At 39.8% G+C, this 23912-nt stretch overlaps 1 protein-coding gene across 1 annotated transcript in view; it reads left to right on the top strand.

Annotated features, from left to right (window-relative positions):
• Positions 1-23912, top strand: part of KCNH4 (potassium voltage-gated channel subfamily H member 4) — a 1657012-nt gene that overhangs the window by 474260 nt on the left and 1158840 nt on the right. Inside the window, exon 2 of the mRNA XM_044054725.1 lies at positions 16251-16484. Coding sequence (XP_043910660.1) covers positions 16251-16484 — 234 coding nt within the window. The remainder of the gene's footprint in view (positions 1-16250; positions 16485-23912) is intronic.

Raw genomic sequence — 23912 nt, forward strand, 5'->3', positions numbered from 1 at the left:
CACACACACACACACACACACACACACACACACACACACACACTCACACTCACACACACACACACACACACACACACACACACACACACACACGCACACACACGCACACACACACACACACACACACACACACACACACACACACACACACACACACACACACACACACACAATGACAAACCGGACAATTCACTACTTTCTTCACTACTTACATTTTCTGGAGAGAGTGGCTGAGTGAGTCTTGTTTGTATTTAAGCAAATGCAACTTGTGTTTACATTATACATCTTAGTTTTTTAATTAAACATAATGTTAGCCACATGTTAACCACACAGTACAGTTAATTCTAGAATGCTTAAGATATTGATAGCACTTGTTCAAACAGATGCATCTAAAGAAACACCTAATTAAAGGCTTTTAATGCAATGTTTTATTATGTGTGCTATATCATTAGGTTACTGCTCTTGGTAGATTCTGAGGTAAGAGAACAAGCTGCTGGTGCCTCCAAAATACATCCTTCTGAACGTATAATCCTGTCAAAGCCCGGTGATTTGTAAGCAGGTGGAGATCGACAAGCCTTGCCTCTGGAGGGTGATGTTAATCACTCTAACTACATCTTAGGGAAGCAGTCTTAATCCTCAAGGGCAAAAAAGGCCCAAGTTCAAACTACCATACTTACCACATGAGCAATGTACAAAAAAATGCCTGAAAATCAACTCCAGTTTAGAAATTCAGTTGATAAAAAACATACAGAATGATAACTGTGTGGGGGAAGGGGCACCCCCAGCACCACCACCCATTTCTTACACAGCTTTGCACATCAAAGAAAGAGAAGACATTAGAGTTATGTGAAATTTAAAAAAAAAATAACGGTTGTAAAATTCAACATTGACTGGGATAGATGCAATGCAGTTCTAATGGGATATGGAAAAGAAAGGGGGGGACAAAAAGAAAGAAAAACAACTAGGATGGGGGATATTGCTTAAAAGTAAAATAAGGAATTATTCTTCCTTAAGTAAGATAGAATAATTATAGGTTCATAGGTTCATAGGTTGGAACTAGGCTATCGGCCCTAGGGCCTATACAAGCCTAGCCATAACAATTCCTTGGATATTTCTTCCCACAATATTTACTTCCCTGGACCCTTGTCTAGCAGGGCGACTGACATGATCCCCAGGGTGAATTTCCTATCTCCCATCCAATCGTCAGGGTTCCTTTTGCAGAGGGTCAAGGAGGTGCTCTACTTGACATGTATGGGCAGTCTATTCCAGAGTATGAGGAGTCTCTGGGTCTGGAACCTATCCCTCCAGCATGTTTTGTTCATTGTGATGACAAGGTTTGACTTGACAAAGGAGATGACTGGAGCATGTGGCTCTGAGGGATTGGGATTTCTTTAAGTGGAGCATGTCCAGCAGTTCAGGGTTTGACATGGCCTTGTATGTTAAGCAGAGATCGTCTCTGAGTAGACGATATTCCACAGAGTATAGCTGGAGTTTTTTTAGATGGTCAGCATAGGGCATCTGCTTTAGGCCTGCGATTCTTTTAGTGAGGTATTTCTGCGGCCTTTCCAGCTGTTGCAGACGTCTTGTGAGGTACACACCAAATGGGGCATTATACTCTATAATGGGTCTAATGAGGGATGAGTACAGTGGGACAATGACTTCCTTTTTTCTGGATGAAAAGCCCTTAGTGATAAGGTGTGCCACATAGAAGGATTTCCTGACAGTTGTGGCGATGTGGTTATCGAAGGTCAGACCACTGTCCACCTGTGTCCCTAAGTCTCTCATCACACTTTTGATGTTTAGTGTGCTGCCACCTATGTGGTAATTCATGGGTTCATGTTTTTTTCCAAAGGGGATAACTTTACATTTCTTGGCATTAAGCTTGAGCCCATGGCTCTGGCACCAAGCATCTGTTTCTGTAAGGCCCTTTTGTAGAATATCCACATCATTTGGGGATTCAGTAATGGCTCCCAGTTTGCAGTCATCTGTGAACTTTGTTAGCCAGAGTCCATTAGCTTTGGCCTGTACTTCAGATAAGTAGATGCCAAACAAGGGCGGTCCCAGGACTGAACCCTGAGGTACTCCACTTGTCACTTGTCTGGAGTTGAATTTGGAGTCAGCTACTTTTACAGTCTGGGTTCTGTCAGTAAGCCAGTTGGCAACCCATCGAGTGATGTAGGGATTTATGCCCAGCTTAGTAAGTTTTTCTATGATTCCAGAGTGGGGGATGGTGTCAAAGGCCTTGACAAGGTCTAGATAGGCTGTGTGGACCACCTTAGCCTTGTCCATAGCTCTGGAGACTGATTTGGAGAAGTCAGTCAGGTTCAGGAGACAAGAGCGACCCTTCACAAACCCAAACTGGGTGGGGTCCAGTGTTTGAAGGTTGCCAATGTCTTTGTTTATAAGTTCCATGATAATACACTCCATGGCCTTGCAGATAAGGCTTGTCAGACTGATGGGACGGTAGTTTCCCGGATCCAGGGTGGATCCCCCCTTGTGGAGTGGGATAACTGTAGCTCTGCGCCACTCAGTGGGCATGAAACCTGAGGTGAGGCTATGATTAAACATGACTCTTAGGTGAGGTGCCAGTTCATGTTGTAGTTCATGTAGTACACAGCCCAGGATGTCATCTGGTCCCATGGATGCTGTATTCTTAGCTTTGGAGAGTGCGTTTTTACCTGTGTGGCCGTTATTACCGGAATTTGGCAATCTTCCGGTACTGAGATGGGCCATTTAGGGAGTGAGAGGGGTTGAAGTTGGCACTGAATTGATCTGCTAGGATATTGGCAATATCCTTGGGATCAGTATATTTAATGCCATTCTGTTGTAGCTCAGAGCAGATCTGAGCATTGTCATTTAGATTCTTGACATAGTTATAGAATGCCTTGTGGTTGTCTTTGGAATATTTGGCAATTTTATTTTCGTAATTAGCTTTGGAGGATTTTATGAGGGATCTCAGTTTCTTACTGAGGCTGGTAAGGGAGTTTTTTGCATCCTGGGATGTTCCTCTTTTCTGCAACAGTTTCTTCCTTTTGTTGTAAAGTTTGTTTATGGCAGGGTACCATCAGATTGGCTTCCTTTTTTTGGATGAGAGCATCTTGGTTCTATTTGGGATGGCACGATTCATGCATGAGTGGATGTGCTCGTACAGTGTCTTAGTGTAGGATTCAGCAGTTGAACTTTCAGTTTCCATCTGCATGGGTGTCATTAAGTTTGTCACTTCAGACTTGAGTAGCATGAATTTGGCTTTGGAGAAGTTTTTTATGGAGGTTTCCTTACTGGGGGGTGGGGGTGGGATGTGGATGTTAGGGTGATTAGTTTATGGTCAGACCTGACTAACGAGGGGGTGACCATAGGTGTGGAGCATTGATTTCCCATGTTGGTAATGACCAGGTCTAGGATATTGGAGCCCCTGGTGGGACTATAGATTAGTTGATCCAGGGCGTTGGAATTTATGAATTCCAAGAACCGTTGGGCAAAGGTGTTGGTACATGAGTAGTTTTCCCAGTTAATGGCAGGGTAGTTAAAATCACCCAGTATTAGGGTGTTTGGTTCTATCTTAATATTTTCCAGTATGTTTAGAAAGGTGTAGTGAGAATCTTGAAGTATGGTAGGGGATCTGTAGCAAGCTACAATTTGGATTGCAGTCTTACCTAGTGTTAGTTGCATCTGGAGAATTTCAGATGCATTGTGTTGGGCAACTAGCCTGGTGGTGTGAATATCCTTGGTGAATATTGACACTCCTCCACCTTTAGTGTTTTGGTCCTGGTTTGGTGCCCGAAAAGTGTGGTAAGAGGAGTAGCCTGGTAAAGCAGGGGTGCTCTATGGAGTCTTGAACCAGGTCTCAGTTACTGCACAAATATCAATGTTCTCCATTTTTAGGAGTGCCTCAAGAGAGTGCATTTTGAGGTTTAGACTTCTAGCATTGAGTAGCATTACCTTCAGATTTTGCATGCTTGTACCTGTTACGGTGGTGGTTTTGTCCTTTGAACTTTGCCTAAAAAAGGCACTATAGGGGTGGCAAGAGCCTTAGCCAGTAACCTGAATCCCAGTGGCGACAGGTGCAGACCATCTCTGGAAAAGCATCGTGGTCTGTCAATCATGTCATCCCAGGTAGACAGATACTGGATCCCCTTTGAATGACACCAGAAGCTTAGCTTTTGAGCCCACATGGCTTGTTATATCTTAATATTTAGGAGCATTTATTTTGTGTATCATATGGTCATCACTAAAGATTGGGGCATTTCCATCATCACTTAAAAACTGTTTAATTACCACTTCCCTTTAGAAATCTTCTATTAGTTCACAAGATATGGATAATTTCTAACCAGTCTCTAACTTTTCCTTAAACAAGGCTATGGAATAAATTATCGTCTAGTTGCTTTCACATCTAACCTTTCATGGATTATTGGATTCTTGTTTATAAGATGTTAGATCCAACTATAGCACTGAAGTCATTCAAGGTAATTGATAATGACCTCATCATGAAGGGAGGTTAATACTCATATTCCATCTGGGTTTTCCTTAGTCGTATAGCTGCATATGATACTGTGGACCATTGAATCTCGGTTGAAGATCTGCAACAAAATGTGGATTTTCATCAGAGGTCTTCAGTTGGTTCATGTCTTACCTTTACAGGTGTGCTGACTGGATTATTTCTGACATGCACCCAGATTCAAGCATTCTAATCAGTAGCAGGTTCTCATAAGACACAACAGTGTTTGTTGTTTAATTCAGTGTAAATGGTACAACTAAAAGAGGTTGTCAAAGGGAGAGGTTTACAATATGAGTGTTTTCTGATGAAATCTAGCCTTGACATTCCTTTTCTGAGGAGGAAGTATCAGATTTGCATCATTCTGAAATACTGTGTAAATTCAACTCTTACATGGCTAAGCCATAGCCAAATAAAGTTTGGTACAATAATGTCAAAAGCACCGATGGTGCATGCTAACTTTATGTATCATAGGTTTCATATATTTTCCCACTTTTTAAGGAAGGAAGTAGAATGGAGTTTGTTTTAAAGGTGTCAGATCTGGGTGCAATCTTGAACAATACTTTATGTCATAAAGGTTGAGGTAATGTCATATTAGGTTTGTAGGTTCATAAGTAAGTACTAGGCTAGTTGCCCTAGTGGACCATTTTAAGCCTAGCCTCTTTCCCTGTCAAAAGTGAGAATCAAACTCCGTATCTTGTGTCTGTTACATAAACATGTTAACCATTATACCACCCCCTTCCCCTATTATCACAAGAACATCTCTAGGATCAAACATGTAATACCATGAACTGATCTAGAACAGTAGCTCATGCTTTAGTCTTAACTTTTTCTGGATTACTCTAGAGCTCTGCCTTGGGCTTCAAGATAGTGACCTCCACCACCTTCAATGGTTACAAAATTCTGCATCCATGGTGTTGACTAATATTCCCAGTTTCATTAATATTACTCAGTACTGTGGAATCTGCACTGCTTGCCCGTGTCTGTGAGGTTGCCATTCACAATTCTGATACTTGTGTAATGAGCTCTGCACAACATATGTCCTATACGGATTCCTATTACAAGAACAAAAGTTCACTACTTCGAACTGGTAATAGGAAGCCTCACTTCTGCAAAAGTTCACATTAATGAAAGTGAACTTTTGCGTAAGTGCACTTCACTGAAAACACCACAGCACAGTGGAGGACATAAAAAACAAGCTATGTCCTCCACTATGGTGTGATAGTCACAGACCTTAGGGTTAGGGCACGGGTTAGGGTAAGGGGATAGTTAGTAATGCTATCGCCTTACCCTAACCCATGCTCTAACCCTAAGGTTTGTGACTATCGCACCATAGTGGAGGACATTGCTATGTCCTTCACTGCGCTGCAGTCGTCATGGACCTTAGGGTAGGGCACAGGTCATGTTAAGGGCATAGCCTGACGGGCTATCCCCTTACTATGACCCGTGCCCTAACCCTAAGGTCCGTGAGTACTGCACGGAAGTTCAGTACAACACCCATTCGTTGTACTGAACTTTGCGTAAGTGCACTTTCGATTAAGTGCACTTTCGCTGCAGTGAGCATTCCATGCACTATTTTGAATTAGTGAAAATTCGATCTAGTGTATGGAACCCATCCTATACATATATGAATGAGATTTTGTCAGCTTACACTTTGGCTTTTCCTCATTTTGCTAGAGAAAGAACTATAGTGGCTTCTAGAACTCACATTGAACCATCTGGTAGGCACTTCTTTAATTATCTTGCAGCTGTCCTAAGGAACGTACTGCTTTCCCAGCTTCAAGCACATGATTCTGAGATCTTGTTTTGAGGATCCCTAAAATACAGCGTGATCAGGAGAGTATACCTGTACCTTTGATGAGATTTGTTTTTAAATCTCAAATCATTTTATTGCATTTTACTAACCTTTATTCTTACTTATTAGCTATTAACACCAATTTGAGGTAATTGTTCCACCGTGTTTTACCTATAATATAGTTGCTGTGTTCACATGCTGTAATAAATAAAAGGAGATGGGAACGTCACCAAAGATGGGGCCATCCGTGTGAAGTGGCTATACAGAAACCAAAGACATCCCTGAACTGACATTAGAAAGCACTAGAAAAGATCAGTTAAGGGGGTGTGAGGTATAGTGGTACCCTCAGAATTGTTATCCATAGTTATGGCTGTCAGTTAAGGGGATGTGAGGTATAGTGGTACCCTCAGAATTGTTATCTATAGTTATGGTTGTCAGTCTTAAGAAAGAAAGGCTCAGGCAGTTTATCTACTTTCTCAGGAGGTAGGATAAGGAAGGCAGGAAGTTAACATAATGGGTAATGGGAGAGAGCATGGGAAGATGAGGAGCTGTTTAGCAAAGACCACTTTCATCCCAGCCCTTGAGGACTGCATTGCTGGAACAGCATTTGGAAAGGTGCATGTAGACAACTGCATCTTTAAACTAAGGTGGTGGAGGGGGGAATAGAGCACTTTTCTGAAGGCACAACACAGCAAGGCAGAAGAAAGAAGAAGCTTAAGGTGAATGAAGCAGGTAATAGGATCATAGGATCCTAGGATGTTACTTAGCTAACAGCCCTAGAGACTTTTAAAGCTAGCCATTCGTGACCCAGTTTTCCCAGTTATCCATACCCAAGGACTAGAATGTTTTTTTGGATATGCCTGTACCTTAGGGCAACCTCTGCCCCTGTTCATAAGGGACACTGGTGACAAGCCAAGAGTGAATGTGTAAGTTCCCATCCATTGGTGCAGATTGTATTTGCATTTGAATACACTTGGGGAAGAGCTCTGCTTCACATAAATAGGCAGTCTGTTCCCCAGAACTGGTAATCTCTGAGACATGTACCTGTCCCTCCAACATGTTTTGTTTATGTCACAGGATCATAGGAGGTACAGGAAAGGTTGAAAACTGGGAAAGGCTGAAGGAGTACTAGGCATGGAAGATAAGAAAAAGCAAGCCTGGGGCATTACAATTAACATAAAACTATAGATTAGGAAAATGAAAATTAGAAATGCACCAAGAAAGGTAGAAAAAGGAAGGAGAAAAGGGGTAATACTGGACAGAAGGGAAAACCAGGGATAGGAATATTAAGATGGACAGCAACTTAATATATGCTAGAAAATAAGATAGGGGAAGGAAAATGGGGGCATTGAAGAAGTGAACTGGTAGTTCACAGAAAACAGAAATACAGACAGAGTCAGGGTGATGTTCAGTGAGGAGTCCAGGTCATGGTCAGCAGTCCCAGGAGTATAAGCAGGAAGAACCAAATTAATAGCAGTTGAGTCGAGCAAACATGGAAACTATACCTGAGATATAGACTTCTGACATGATGAACTGGGCAGAGAGAGCCCTAGGCACTGAGATTTTAAGAAGGATAAACTAGGCATGATGGAAGGAGGGAATATTGCATGATTATTTATTTATTTTTTTATTTATGTATGCATTAATGTATTTTTTATGTATTTATTTCTTTACATTTTGCTAGCTGGAATAATCTGACTGAGCTTTTGGGGAACACCTTTTCTGTGGAAATCTGCAGATAAAAGCTCCACAAGTGCAAACAAGATTAATAAAACGTATATTGCAATATTACAAAATATCACTGACAAGCTTTTCAATTGTAGATACACAGAGCTTCCATATATCTTATGAAGGGATGCATTTCCTATACAAGAGATGTACTGTATATAATAAGAATAGCTGTACGATTGTCATTCTATAATTTAGGAAGGTCTTTACATACATAGTTTTAGTTGAACATGGAATGAAAAACAGTAGCAGGTGAGAGAGGAAGGAAGGTAATGCAGACTTTTACATTTCTGGTATAAGGTATGCAATAGGATATGAGGATGAAACAGGTTTTAGTGGGCATGTAGACAGTAATTTACTTACATGGGTACATCCAGGTAACAGAGCAGTTGTTTTTAATCTTATCTAAAAGTTAGCCGAGCTGGGTTCTAATCTTGTGTCTGGTGGGAGAGAGTTCCATATTATAACTGCACCTGCTGAATACAGTGAGAGTCACTTTAGGAATTGTTTGTCTTAGTGATAATAAGAAGACTTTGCTTGAATAATTGTAAAGATAAGTTTGTCTGATGTAGTTCAGTTACATTATTAACAGCAGGATTTTTGTCTTATTTAGATATTATGCTGTGAACTATTTTAAGTTGGGAGAGAATCAGAGCGTTTCTCTTCAGATTAGTTGTATGTTCTCGAGGCTGTGCAGTGACTGGACTTACTCTAGAGATGATTTTTGAAGATGCATCATAGAAGGAGTGGCTTGTGAACTTGTAGATGGAAGAGACAGAGGGCAAAGCCAAGCCAACATATGGAGACATAGAAAAGGAAGGCAAAGAGATGGACCACCTATCAAGTTACTGCTACTAGTGCAGTTAGAGACAAAAAGGGGAGGACTGGTATGTGGATACCCTCTGTGGGTAACCCGCCATGAGTGCCAAGGAGAGTGAGCTAAAGACATGATTAAATGGTAAATATGTAAAAGAAAAATAGTGGTGATAGCCAACCTGAGTAGGCCTTAGGTAGACTGGACTGTTCTAGTAGTCATTGTAGCTAAACAGGAAAGGTTAAGCAAGGCATAAACCTAGAAGGGCTCAAAAAGAAGGCACTGCTAGGCTGAAGAACTGAAAGGACATCTGTGTAATTTTCTGCAAAAGTGACACGGTGAAGGTTAGACACAGTAGGGCTCTGCTGGTAAACAACAACCAAAAGATAATGTCATGGTTCCTATTAGCCCTGTAGGACAACTAAGACCTGGCCGGAAACACCAGAGTAGGGGCTAAACAATGGGCTGTATGAAACAACTTACATTAATAGGCAAAGGTCTCAAAAATAGTTATAAAGCACAGGAGAGAAGGAGATGCACAATATAAAGACGTAGTGGCATAAGAATTGATTGAGAAGCACTGCACATGTAAACAGAATGAGAAAGAAACCATATTAAAGGCAAAAAAGGAAACATAGAAAATAAAGGATTTAGGGGTAAATAAAAGGTAGGCCTGTATAAAGGTGGCAAGTAGAAAGGCAAAGTAGTACATCAAGAAGGCCAAGGGTAATATAGGAAAACAAATCTAGTACCATCAATGAAGAGGTGTAAAAAGCCTTCTTCACTTATGTGGGGAAAGTAGAAAGGTAAGTAGGGAATGAATGAACTGGTTTGGGAGTAGAAAAGTATAAAGAACCCTGGGAAATATTAGACAGTTTAATGAACACTACTCATCAGAATTCACCAAGAGGGCAGAATAGAGGTTTACTAGTCTGTCAGGGCAAAAATGCAAGTGGATATGGGTTACAGATGTAGTGATTACAAATGAAGAACTGAAGAAAGTGAAATGGTCACTAAGGGATCCTAACTACAAAGTCCAAATGGTATCCCTCCATTGATCCTCCGAAAGGCTTGTTGGACATTGGTAGAACCTCAGACTGAGCTCTGAGCAGACTATTTAGACAAAGACTGTCCTAGAACTCCAAGCAGACCATTTAGACAATGAGTGCCTTAGAGCTCCGAGCAGACCATTTAGACAATGACTGCCCTAGAGTATTGGAAGCAAAGTCTGTTGATGCTATTCTGTAAGGGTGGAGCAGCCCAAGAAAACCGCACCCCAGTGGGCATCACTTCATTGGCAGGAAAAGTGATAGAGTCGGTACAGAAGTCAATGAATCATGGCTCTTCAGGCAGAATGGTCTCCTTAATGAAGTCTAGCGTAGATTCACTGCAGGCAGATCCTGTTAATCTGGTGTGATTGTGCACTCTAACTGGGTTACTAGAGAGATGGAAAAGAGCAATCCTAAAGATGATGTGTATTGAGGATGCAGTAAAGCAACCACCATGGGAAACTGAGAGAAATGCTGCTGGGCAGCAAATTCTGCAGGTGGGGTAGAGAAGTGTATACAGAACAGGATTTATAGAATGGCAGTAAAGGAGGAATGTCGTGGGAGAAAGTAGTGGGAAATGGTGTTACACACAGATCAGTCCTAGGTCCAGCTCTGTTTACTGTATTTGCCTCTAACCTCACACAGCACATAAAAACTTGATCAATCACTGTGGAAGTGATACCAAACTGGGATGGTAGTAACCAAGTGGATGCAGGCATGGAAGGAAGAAGCGAGAGGCATGGTCTGGGAGGTGTCTCTTCTACTTCAACAACTCCACTTGCATGGTGATGACTGAATTGAAGAATGGTAATGCAGGGGTGAATACCCATTTGGGGGTTCATTTGTAATAACCTGGATCAAGAAAATACTTTAAGATTCTTCTTCTTTTGGCTTTTCCCAGTTAGAGGTTACCACAGTGGATCACCTGTCTGCTTATGATTGGCAGTGGAGTTTTATGGTGTCGAGTTGCCAGCCCGGCACCCAACCTTCCACAGAAGGCACACGCATGCACTCACACCTAGAGCCAATTTAGAGTGTCCAATCCATCTACAGCATGTCTTTGGGATGTGGGAGGAAACTGGAGCACCCGGAGGAAACCCACACGACCACAGGAAGGATATGCAGACTCCACAAAGAAGGCACTGCAGCCGAGGATCAAACCAGAGAACCTCTTGCTGTGAGGTGGTAACACTAACCGCTGCACCACCTATTGTTACAAAAAACATGACCAATCAGGCTCGGAACAAAATGAGAACAGCAAAAGCAAATTACATTTTAGAGTATGTATCAGGACTAAAGCCTATCCTTTCCAAAACCAGGAAGGCGATAATGCCCCTATTTTAACTCCCTTGTGAGACAACAGTTAGTGTACTATGTAAAGTTTGGAGGCCTTATATGGAGAAAAAGGACATTCACCTGGAAAAGGTATGAAGAAAGACAATCAGGATGGAGAGGAGGGTGGAGGAGATGTCATATAAAGAGGTGCTTTGGGAACTAGCTTCTTTTTTCATGTTAACAGGAAACAGCATGAGGTTTATTATTTGGGTGCATAAAGGCAATGACAGAGAAATGTGACATATGTAACCTGGAAAGAAGAGGTGAGGAGTTTGCTGATCATATTAAAAAATCCTACTTTAATCAGGGTATTAGGAAATATTTCTTCACTGTGGGAGTATTAGACCAGTTGAGCAAGATGCCAGAATGTGTAGTAAAGGTCAAAACTGTTGAGACATTAAAAGAAAAACATAAGAGTATAAGGACTGACAGGAGGGAAAGGCAGTGGCACCTGCCCTGTTCTATGCTGTAGTAATCAAGCAGACCAAATTAAATGCACAGCTCCCAGATGATATTCCATAGACATTTTATATAGCATGATAAAGTATTTAAATATTTGCTGAACTCTACTGGTTACAAATCTCCTTGTGGAAGGATCCAAGCTCCTGAAGCACTAGGGGAGAAAAAAATTTACTTGTCTGTATGAAGAGCAAGGTTCACATGGTTGTCAAAGTTTCCAGCCTGCAAGTAATATTATTGTTAAAGTCTTTCTTTCTCTGGGGTGCAAAGACCTCAGAGCTGAGAGGTGTAAGGAACAGAGCCTACTACACTGCAGCTGTTTGGGGATGCTTACCATGAAAAAATGTGTTATTCAATTTTCTTTGAATGTTTGACTTGGTCTAAATAACATTTGATCAGAATTGTGTACAGATAGCATCTCAGAACCATGTAAACCTGGTTCTGGATGGTTATTTTTAATTGTCTATTTTGTTGGTAAAATGGCAGGTACTTAGCTACTGTTTATTCTGGTCTTTTCTGTGTATCTATATTTGGTAGGTAATTTTGCACATTTTTTATGGAACACACTCCAGATTATTCCTGTTATTTTCCATCCCACTCTCATATTTTGATGTTGCTTTCAAGATAATTCATTTCTGTTCTGCTGTTGCTAAAATATTATATTGATTCAAGCACTATGAAAAACATATAGTATAGGCAAGTGTATACCAGAGTAATCTGTTTTTATGAGAACACCTATGGTACTAACAAATGTTACAATGTGCTGCTTTTGTTTCTTTTTTTAAACTTTGCAATGTTATGTCTGAAGATTATTCCTGCCCTTGAAGTAAGATCAAAGTGATAGGTTGCTATGACATGAAAGTATTCTCAGTGGAAAAAACAGTGCCGTTTTTCACCATTCAATACCTTCAAAATAGAAGTCTGCAAAGAAAGTAGCACATTATCTTTTGTCTGTCTAGTGCTGTGCTGGTATAGCTATCTGAAATAAGTGGGTTCTAGTGAGAACCCCAGGCTTTAATGTCATAAGCAAAACAGAGGTACAAGACTCTTAAATGACAAAATAGTTGGCTTCCAAATGAGAATTTACAAAGTACGCACTGTTTATAAAATATGTTCTATTCATTAAAATAGACTTTGTAGTTGTCAGTGTGGGAACTTGTTCCCTAATGTTGACAATGGGTAGTTGCTCAGAGTTAGAGGGGTAGAAGGAAAAAGGCAGAAGACAAAAGCAATAACTTAAAAGTCCCACAAGTGACATTGTAATAAATTTTGTTACTGCCATGACAATGTCTGGATACCAGTCAAATAAAGCAAGCTGTAATTAATACTCAGAGTACCCAGAGATCCCTCAGCTCTGCTTAACATTGGAAGATGACAGAGTGCTGTTTTTGTGATGCAGATTATAGTATAAATGGGTTATCTAGGCTCAGAAAGATAATTTTAAAATTCCCGTTGCATATCTACACTCCTTCCTATGGAAATAGTAAGCCTTCTGGCAAACTCGGCAGTCACATCAGGATGGCATATGTCATAATATAGGCCATGTGCTGGTTAGATGATTCCATCACAGCTGTCTGAAATTTGCATTGTGGAGTCTTTTCCATTTTCACTAGTCCTGTATTTGGAAAGAGGGATAAGGATTTTAATTGAAGATAATTAAATCCTGGAAAACATTGGAGACAGAACTGAATAAATAATGCAAACGTGAGCAATGTGAATTGAAGTACAGTAACAAAAGAAAAAAAAAAACTATGCTGACGTTAATTGGTGTTAATACAGCACTGTTTAAATATCAACTGCTGAAACATTTTTTTTTTTAATCTGTGGCACTTAACCCTATAAGAAACGAACAGCAGTGGTGTTCTAGGAACAAAAAATGCATTTTTTTCTGAGTTTGTCATTCTGTTTCATGTTTTCAGGGGTGATGGTTATACATATATTTAATAAACATTTCTCCCATATCTACTGACCATCAGCTTCCTCTGAATCACCTAGATAAGCCATCATCCACGCTGCCATATGGGGTGCTTTGATGCTCTTCCCACAGTACCACACACACCACACACAGTGCTCTGTTATGGTACTCATGGAAACTCCATCATTCAAATGGCTTGAGAGACTGCCTCCACCCCTAGACCACAGCCACTCATTTACCAATAGAACCTACTTGGCCCAAGGTCAGAAAACTAGCCAATGTCCCCACTAGAAATATGATGTGGTATTTTGTACGTGACGCCAAAGAGCCATCCTTGCTGCTGTCACAAAGCATGTCCTGCAGTATTGGCCTCTGGGTTATGTATAATCAGAGCTGGATCCAACACTAGGTGACCTAGGCAGCTGCATATGACTCAGTGCTGGTGGGGGGGGGGGGGGCTAGCTACAACATTAAATTAAAAAAGTAAAGTTTTCATACTTTACCCAGTAACCATGTACTGTTACTTTCAGATTAAAAAAAATGAGACAGGAGCAAGCATGCATGCAGAGATGGTGCAAGATTTAATTTCACAGCAAAATGGCAAGTGCAGGAACAATACAAGATTGGGTTTTTACTTTTAAAACAGAAAGGTGTTCACTAGAGAGTTTTTTTTTGCAGAAGCATTTGGAATAATATGCTACGATTAATGCAGTGAAGCATGGTAGGTGGATAGCCAATTTTTTCTATGTGTGAGAGCAGTTTAGATAAGTGACTTGCTCATGCTTAAACCCTGTACCTTGACTACAGGAGGCAAAAGCCTTAATCCTCTACACCAGTTACCATTACATTTTTTTTCTTTGGTAAATCATTGAATATTACAGTCATTGTCTGTCAGTAGAGTTTCACAGTATTTGTGTCGCACAACATGCATGTTGCTGCAAGACCTGTTCTGATAACTTTTCTAAGTAATTTATAGCAGTCTGCTTTTATTTGTCTCCACATTTACAGGACATCTCTGATTCTGCCTCATATTTATGCCCTGTCCTTGAGCAAGTCACTTAACCAGAAGGTGCTTTGTGACAACTAGAAGTCTGGGCTAGACTCCTTAATGGTTCCCTGGACTCAAAGCTTAGTAACTAGTACCTATGAACCAGAATAGCTATGGTGTAAAGGAAGGAAGGACATTGATTGTAGCAAACAGGATCATCAATACATGAGCCATGTTCTTTGAATGTCATCCTTGGTTTCCTTAATGTGGACAGCATTTTTATTATTTGGATTTGAATAAATTGGACAGCATGAAGTCTATTACTTTAATGTTAATATTTTACCTATGAATGCATTTTCAATTTATTTTGCTTGTTTTTTTGTGTGAAATGCACTATGCTTAGGCTACAATAGTTTGTCTAGCATGTAGTGCAAAGTAGTAAAGTTATTAAAGAGCTGTTTCCTGCAGTACATTATTTGATTCCCACAGCCTTTGTGTTCTGTGATTGTGCAAAGTTACTTCACTAGGCAGTACTTCTGGGTTGCTCCTGAAAAGGGACACATGTCCTTTGGGCTGTCCCTGGCTGTTAGCAAATGTGTTATACATTTGTCTTTTGAATTCCTGCACCATTCACATGCATGTTAGTCCTTCACTGTAGGTTATTTGAGTAAGAATCCCAGCAAGTTTTTTGCAGTTTAGTGAGTTGCCAGATGCATTTTCACTAAGTGTAAGTTTCAAGGGAAGAGAGTTTACTATTGCTCATGCTAAGTCTGTTTTCAATGTGCAGCTGTTTTCTTTTGTTTAGCAAATGGCCATCAGTATTTGTGCTATAAAATATGAAATAACGTTTAAAATTAAACCTGCATCTCTGTAATCATTACAAAAGTAAAGAAGAAAATGGTTTGCATACTAACAGTTCTGAATAGTGTGTATGATAATTGAAGGGAGAGACCTAAGTAATAGGACAATGGAATGGCTGTGGGATGGGAGGGGCCTGGTCCATTACCCTGCCTAGGGCCACATTTGACCATAATATTGCTCTGTATACAATACTGTCCATTCCTGGTTCTAACTGCCCAGTGTATGCTGCTTGACAGGCATGCACATGACTGGCCCAACAACCACTTATGAAACTCATTATAATGGCAGGGCTCTTCATCCCATCAGTTTAAGCAGCTTCCCACCCCCAAGGATGAACAAACCACTGTTAGCTACTCACTCCTAACCTCCCCGACTAGCTGGCTAATTATTCCAGCACCTATGCCAGTACTCAGTCTCAGATCATCTGGGTCATGATCAGAGCTTCATTTACCTATACTATGGAGTAAGCAGCTGGGTACATATATATCTGACATCATTTCAATAGCTTAGCAAACTCAGCATAGGCTTTCAACAAATTTCTTTAAGAAAAAGACTTTGGTAGTATAGCTGATTGCATTTCTTTTAATATTGTTTTTTTTTTTTTGCAAAAACTTTTATGTCGCTGTAGTTTTTTTTTTTTTTTTTTTTTTTTTTTTTGCAAAAGCTCTTATGTCTCTGTAGTTTTCTTTTAACTTTAATGCCCATACTCCAACTGTACTCTAGCTACCAAAGCTAAGCGATACTTTAATGTATTAATGTTATGCAAAGTAAAGTACAGTCTTGTAATCAATGCTTAAACTACTTTTGTTTTCAGACAGCAACTTCATCTTGGCCAATGCACAGGTGCATCGTGGGTTCCCCATTGTGTACTGCTCAGATGGATTTTGCGACCTTACTGGATTTGCACGAACTGAAGTTATGCAGAAGAACTGCAGTTGTCGGTTCCTATATGGTACAGAGACCAGTGAACAAGTTTTACACCAGATTGAGAAAGCACTTGATGGGAAGCAAGAATTTCAGGAAGAAGTGCGATTTTACAAGAAGAATGGTGAGTGTAATGCCAGGGCATTCACTGATAGATGAGCAATAAAAATATAATGGTTATGCTCTATAATCAAGGTTATTATTTAGTTACTACATACATTCTTCCAAGATAAGAGTCTGTCACAGAGGTTCAAGGCAGAACATATCTCAGCAATAAAAAAATGGTATATCTGACAGACAAAAATGCATGAAAGTAGCATACTCTATACATTTGTAATATAAGCAAAGGTAATTAAATAGTGTTTTCAAGTCCCATCTTATGCTGCACACATTTATATGGTAAATCCTTTCCAAAAACAAATTCACTATCTTTTCTATGAACTTTTTTCTATTTCATATGCAATCAGGTTGTGAAAGTAGAGGAAACCACCCCAAATAACCAAAAAGAAACATTTATTTATTTGTTTATTTATTTTATTTTATTTTACATTTGTTAACCGGGAAAGTCCGACTGGATACATATCCATTTTCAGCGGAGGCCCGGGGAGAAAAGCTCCAAGTTATCCAAAGCATTTAATAGCAATATTAATATAGATTTTAATATCTAGTAGTAACTAATTAAGTAGTTAACATGAAAGTAGCAGTAAATAATTGAAAGTTCTCAAAAACATTTAGTACCACTATCAAACAAAATGTAGATATTAGTGAGAAATAATTAGGTATTTAACAAAGATATAGCAATAGATCTATTTACAAAATTATTGTAGCCATTTAGGGGGAGAAATGGAGGTTAAAATGATCTTAGGAAGTTAACATTGGGTTACAGTCAAAACGTTAGTTGAATGTCCGTAGTTAAGACATGAATATCTTTATGAAGCAGAGATTGAATAGTCAGCAATATAGTAGAGGTATAACTGAAGGATACCCTAATACAGTTGGTAAGGAAAGAAAGCTAAGAGAAGTTTGTGGGATAATGATTATTTAGTCGGGGTTTAGACATGGACATAGCCATTGTGAAAGCATATGTGTTTTTAGAGCTTTTTTGAATTGAGGCAATGAGGTATTGGAAGTTATTTCTGGTGGAAGGGAGTTCCATTTTTTCCAGTAAAGTTGGAGAACAAGGAATCTCCAGCGGTGTTGTTTGCTTTTATAGTTTGAACTAGCATTCTGCTGGATGAGCGGAGGGATGTTAGGTTATTATAAGGGGTGATAATGTTAGTTAGAACTGGAGTACTGTTTGGTTGGTATAGGATTTTATGAGTAACTATGAGTTGGTTGTAGTTTATTTGATTGGGTAGTTCTAGCCAACCTAGTTTGTGAAGATTGTTACAATGGTGGGTTCTGTATGTGGAGCCTGTGGCAAATCTAGCTATATTGTTATAGCAGCTGGTCATCTTGTTGAGGTTTGATTTAGATAGATTAGTGAGGATGGGTGAGGCATAGAGAAGCGAGGGCAGAAGATGTGTGTGAGCTATGATGGTTCTGGTGGTTGGGGTTAGATATTTCTTAATCCTGTACATAGATCCTATTTTTTATTTACTGTTTTGATGGTTTTGTCTATGTGGGTGTTAAAACTAAGATTGTTGTCAATGATTATACCTAGTAGTTTGGTGTTTGGTTCAGGAGAAATTGTGGTTCCATTGTTAGAAGAGACTGTAAATATTGGTGGTGTTTGCTTTTGGGTGGGGGTGAACAGTAGTAGTTTGGTTTTATTTGGGTTCTGGAGGAGTAGACGAGTATTAAGCCAGTTTTCTACTTTATTAAAGGTAGACTGGGTTAGGGATTGTAATTCTGCTGGAGGAGAGGCAGTGCAGATTAGTGTGGAATCGTCAGCGTACTGTATGGAAGTTGCCTGTGGTATGGTTTTGGGTAGTTCATTGATGAAAATAGAGAAAAGAAGTGGACCTAAAATGGAGCCTTGGGGAATGCCAAGGGTGACTAGTAGAAGGGGGGATAGATTATCTTCCCACAAGACAGCTTGTTGTCGACAATTTAGGTATGAGTGGAACCAGTTGGATACTGATTTGTCTATTGAGAGTAAGTTTAAAGAGTCTAAGAGTAACCTGTGGTTTACCATGTCAAATGCTTTAGATAGATCGAGGAAGAGGGCAGAGGAGAGCAGATTTTGATTACAATTGTGGTTGATTGTGTGAGAGAAGGAGAGAAGGGCAGTGGTAGTACTATGGGCTGGTCTGAAACCATGCTGGGATGATGCTAGGAGTGAGTTGTGGGTGAGGTAGGCTAATAGTTGCTTCTGTAAGCATTTCTCCATTATTTTGGCTAGGGGAGATAGAATAGTGATAGGTCTATAGTTAGAAAGTTCTGTGGAGTTCCCTCCTTTATGAAGTGGAATAATGTGTGAGATTTTCCAGATGGAGGGGATGTAGGATTCTTGAATTGTACGGTTGATTAGGATGGAAATATGATAAGCAATTACTTTAGCTGACTTTTGTAGGAATTCAGTGGGGAGTAGGTCAGTTGCAAGGGTAGTAGGTTTTAGTTTTTCAAGTAAAGATTTGATATAGTCTGTGGGGATAGGCTCGAATTTTAGGGGTGCCGAGTTCACATGAGTAGAAGAGGTTGTATAGGAAGAGGAGGGTGATAGATTGTTGGCTAAAGATTTGACAGTTTCAGTGAAAAATGTGTTAAAGGTATTTGCTACTGATTCAGGGGGAAGTAGTGAGGTAGATGAGGGGGTAGGGGTAGTTGATTTCCCTGAGTGGAGTAGCTTATTTAGACCTGACCAGAATTTTTGAGGCTGTGTTTGGTGTTTTTGCTTTAAATTGAAATAGTAGTCTTGCTTATCTAACATAATAGATTTTTTAGTTTCATTTCTTATCTGTTTGTATATTATGTGGTCAAGTGGGGATTTGGTGGCTCTCCATGTGTTCCATGCTCTATTTCTCGATGCAGGTTTTTGTTTAGTAGTGATGGTTAGCCATGGTGCTATCCTGTTTTTTGTTCTGAATCTACGTGCTGGAGCGTACCTGTCTAAGATGGCTAGGAAGGTGGTGTTGAATTCTGAGACTGCTTGGTCAAGGGGTAGTGTCTTAAGTTTGGCCCATCTACATAGACTTAGATCATTTAGGAAATTGTTTAAGTTAAAGTTCTTTGTGTTTCTGTGGGTTATAAAGGTGGTTTGGTGGGGTATGTCTTCTTTTTTTCGAATTATGTAGGTTAGGAGGTGGTCACTCATATCTTCAGGTAGGGTTCCTGTTTTGTACAACTGAAGGTTATTATTTATTAAGATCCAATCTATAATGCTTTCCTTCATGTTGGATTTGCAGATTCTGGTAGGGATAGTAATGGTTTGGGAGAAACCATGTAAGTTAATGTGTGTGGTTGGGAACTGTGCTGAACAGGTTTTCCAATCGATATTAAAGTCTCCTAGTATGACTGTTTCTTGGGGGTGGGAGGAAGATATCCATTGGAGTGTGTTTTCTAAGGTGTTTATGTTGTTACCTGGAGGAATATAACTACAAACTATGTTTATAGCTTTGTTTTTGTTGAGTTGAATTCTTGAGACTATTATTTCGGTGTTGGTTGCTGTTAGTTCGGGGGGGATGTTTAAAGTAGTTAGTTCTAGAGAGGATTTATATAGGATGGCTACTCCACCTCCTTTTTTAACTTTACGGTCAAGTCTAACTATATTGTAGTGGGGGGGTGAGATTTCCTTATCAGGGATAGTGGGTTTAAGCCAGGTTTCTGTAAGGCAGAAAACATCAGGTGAGTGTATGTCTATGAGTGCATGTAGGTGATGAAGTTTGCTGTTTATACTTCTGATATTTAGGTGACAGACTAGGAATGATTTTGGGGCATTAAGTGAGTTTCTTATGTTAGTAGGGGTTTTATCAATGGGGTTACTGGTAGTTGGTGACTTTGGGCCTGGGTTTGGATGGATGTCGCCATCGGCTATGAGATTATGTAAACTTTGTATGAGTTTGGTGAGTTTCAGTAGGAGTTGGTAATAATTCTTTGTTTTTGGGTGTAAGTAAGATGGTTGTAGTGATTGGAGAGGTTTTGGAGCTGTGCTAAAATGGGAGTGGGGATATGTAGGTGGAGGAGTTTGTGTCAGGATGTAGATAGCCGTGCTTGATGTGGAAAGTTGATAATTAAGCAGGTATTGGAAGTCATAGGCAGTAAGTAGATGAAGTATAATAAGTAGGGGTGTGAGGTAGTACAGTGGATTTGTTTTTTGTGAAGAGGAGGGAGTTCTTGGATACATGGTGGCTATGATAGCAGAAAAGGCTAAGAGATATAAGGGAGTGGTGATGGATGAGGTGGAACGTTGGAGATTTGGTAATAGGGGAGTGGGTGTATGGAAGATGGTTTGTGATTGGTTGAGATTTTCGGGAAGGTGTGGCCAATTAATGAGGGGAGTGGTTAGGGTAGGATAAGTGTAGGAGTAGTGGGGGTGGGTGAGAATTGGGGGCAGGGTAGGGGAGCGGAGTGAGCCCGGAGGGTGAACGGAGCGGGAAGAGCCAAAGAAGACAAGAGTCAGGTAAAACAATCAGTGGAGTGCTGATTGTTAAGGTGAGTTTTCCAAGGAGATAGTAGTTTGAACAGTTTAATGGAGATGTTAAGAAGGAGGTAATGCTTAATACAGTTGAGAAGAATATAGAAGTGTGGAGTAGGATAGGGGTTATCAGAGGGTAAAGTAGGGAGTTTAGTGGTTGATTGAGTGAGAAATAGCACAAAGTAGAAATTGTTTCAGAGGGAGAAGACCTGGGAGAGGGGAGTCACCTAGTGGCTAGAGCAGGTACTGCAGCCGAGGCTACTCAAAGGGCTTGCAGCTCTAAAAGTAAAGGTAGGTTATTGGGGAGGGGAATGAGAGTATTACACATGCATCTAGTGCTGAATACAACCCACATAGGCAGAGAACTACTCATTATGTTAGGACTGATTTAAATAATTTAGTTCATAGCTGCAAGAAATAACTGAAGCTGATTATTACAAGAAGTGGACAACAGTGATTCAAAAATAATGGAAGCTAAATATAAAGCATATGTGGTCTAGTACAAGCCAGTTGCACCATGGGTGTAGCCAGGGTGTAGCCAGGCATACTCATTGTATTAAACTGAGTAAAAGCATCTCTCAGAATTATTATTATAGCCTGTACAGGCACTTTGAAGTCTGTAACTGTAAAGCAATACCCATGGCATACATATGCACACATACTGTTAGCTCTATAAGTGACCACCTGAAAACATTTTTTTGCAGTGGTATCACCTGAAAGGGTTGCATAGGTAGGGTGGTGTGGGAAGGTACCAGTACACATGTCTGAGTATAAACTGAAAATTTCTGGCTCTGCTCTGGTTTGTATTTAGTGATTCATGTGGCTTGACAGCTGCAGTTCACAGAAAGAGTTGTGCAGTTCTCAGTCTCAGGTTTAAGTCAGCATTGCACACAGAGAATTTCAGCCTGCATTGTCCACTTCTGTGCAAGAGGAAGCATTGTAGTTGGGTGCTGCAATTGGTTTTGTAGCAGTTATCTTTGATTACTCATAGTGCTTGGATTCCAAGTCCAGCTTTTCACTTGGATACCTTCTATGTGGAGTCTGTATGTCCCCTGTGTGTTCATGTGAGCTTTCATCAGGTACTCATGCATCTCAAAGACAAACAATGCACCAAACTGTCTGTGTGTGTGTGTGTGTGTGTGTGTGTGTGTGTGTGTGTGTGTGTGTGTGTGTACCTTATATAGGATTAGTTTACCTGCTTTGTACTCGCTGAATGACAGGATAAGCTGTGGCTCCCTCATGATGCTGAACTAGATAAGGCAAGTAACTAAAGGATGAATGAATGAATGAATAAATTAATGATGTATTACAGGCACACATTGAGTTGCAAGGCCAAGACCACCCCTTGTCACACATCAGCACATCGTGTTGCTTGGGCACTGTTACATTGAGACAGTCAGACCTTAGCTAAGTCTGAATATTTGCTTAACACACAGACCATCAGCCCTGTTAATTAATTATCTAGGATGTCTTCCTCTGGAGCACTCTTTCTGAACTTCATGTTCCCTGCTGAGTTAGTATAAAACATTGCCAAGTCACGGGAAAATCATTTTCTGAATCCAGCCCATTGACATCATCTGCTGACCCCAAATTTCACATGTAATAAAGGTACTACATTTGTTTGAACTCCTGGAGATACATACAATGCAGAGAGACATTTAATGGATAATGATCCAACATAGATACTTTAAAAAGCAAGGACCACCTAGTGCTAATGTTCAGCCATGATGGACCTTTATTTCATGATACCTCCTTCCCTTTTATACCTTATTACTTAACTATATAATCAACAAGATTTTCTAAACTGCATATTTTGCATTATATCAGGATTCATACATAAACTCAGTGGGTGAATATCGGTATTCCGTAGATAAGTAGTACGTGCCTGCTTTATGTCCCCATCATTCCTTACTGCTCACAAAAATGGGCTACCATGATTTAAACTTTTAAAAAGTCAGAAGACGTAATTACAAGTGCACAGCAATTATTTTTTTAACAACTGGATGATCAACTCAAAATGTGAGTATTGATGCAGAGAGGATCGCATGGTAGCTTCTAGTTGTGCATCATCCACTTGGATACGTAAGTCAGCAGACAGACTGTGGGTGAGGGTTGAATGTAGCACTTCTAATATGCCAGTCTTCAGATGGCATGTTAGCCAGACACAGCAGAATGGAAAGTCTGCTTCACTTCCTGCAAGGATGCCATGGCAGCAAAATAGCTTTAATATTAATAACACCACCTATATTCAGGAACAAATGTAAGTCACATCAGATGTCTAATGTTAACTTTCACTGCTAACAGCAAACTGTTCATTCAAATGATGATTTATGGCACATCATATAACTGCCTTCCTGGTAAACAACCAATAAAAAATTATTTATGTGATAATGTGTACCACACTTAACATAATATTATTGTAGAACTGACTACCTGTATAATTTCTGTAACTATGACTACTACTACTTGTATAAGTAATCACATGTATAGAATACATATATAGATACATACATACATAGATACATATGTGTGTGTGTGTGTGTGTATGTGTGTGTGTGTGTATATATATATATGCATATATATATATATATATATATATATATATATATATATAAATAAATATATATATATACATATGCACACACACACACATATATATATATATATATATATATATATATATATATATATATATATATATATATATGAGTGTACTACAGTCATTCGAAGCATCAAAATGCCAAACGCCTGTCATACGCCTGTCATACAAACAAAACAGCCAGAATCACAAAGATTCAACCACACTCTACTTTGAATCACAAATATAAAAAAAAAAACATCTATTTTTTGCAGGAAGCAGGCGACATGTACACTCCGCACGCACACCCTGCTAATTATATATACCAACTGCAAAATTCCAAGATTGCCCTACAGTGGGTAAAAGGGCAAATTCACCGATTCTCACTATATTGTAGT

Source organism: Protopterus annectens, chromosome 13.part0 (genome assembly GCF_019279795.1).
Source record: "Protopterus annectens isolate FY-2018-M chromosome 13.part0, PAN1.0, whole genome shotgun sequence".
NCBI lineage: Eukaryota > Metazoa > Chordata > Ceratodontiformes > Protopteridae > Protopterus > Protopterus annectens.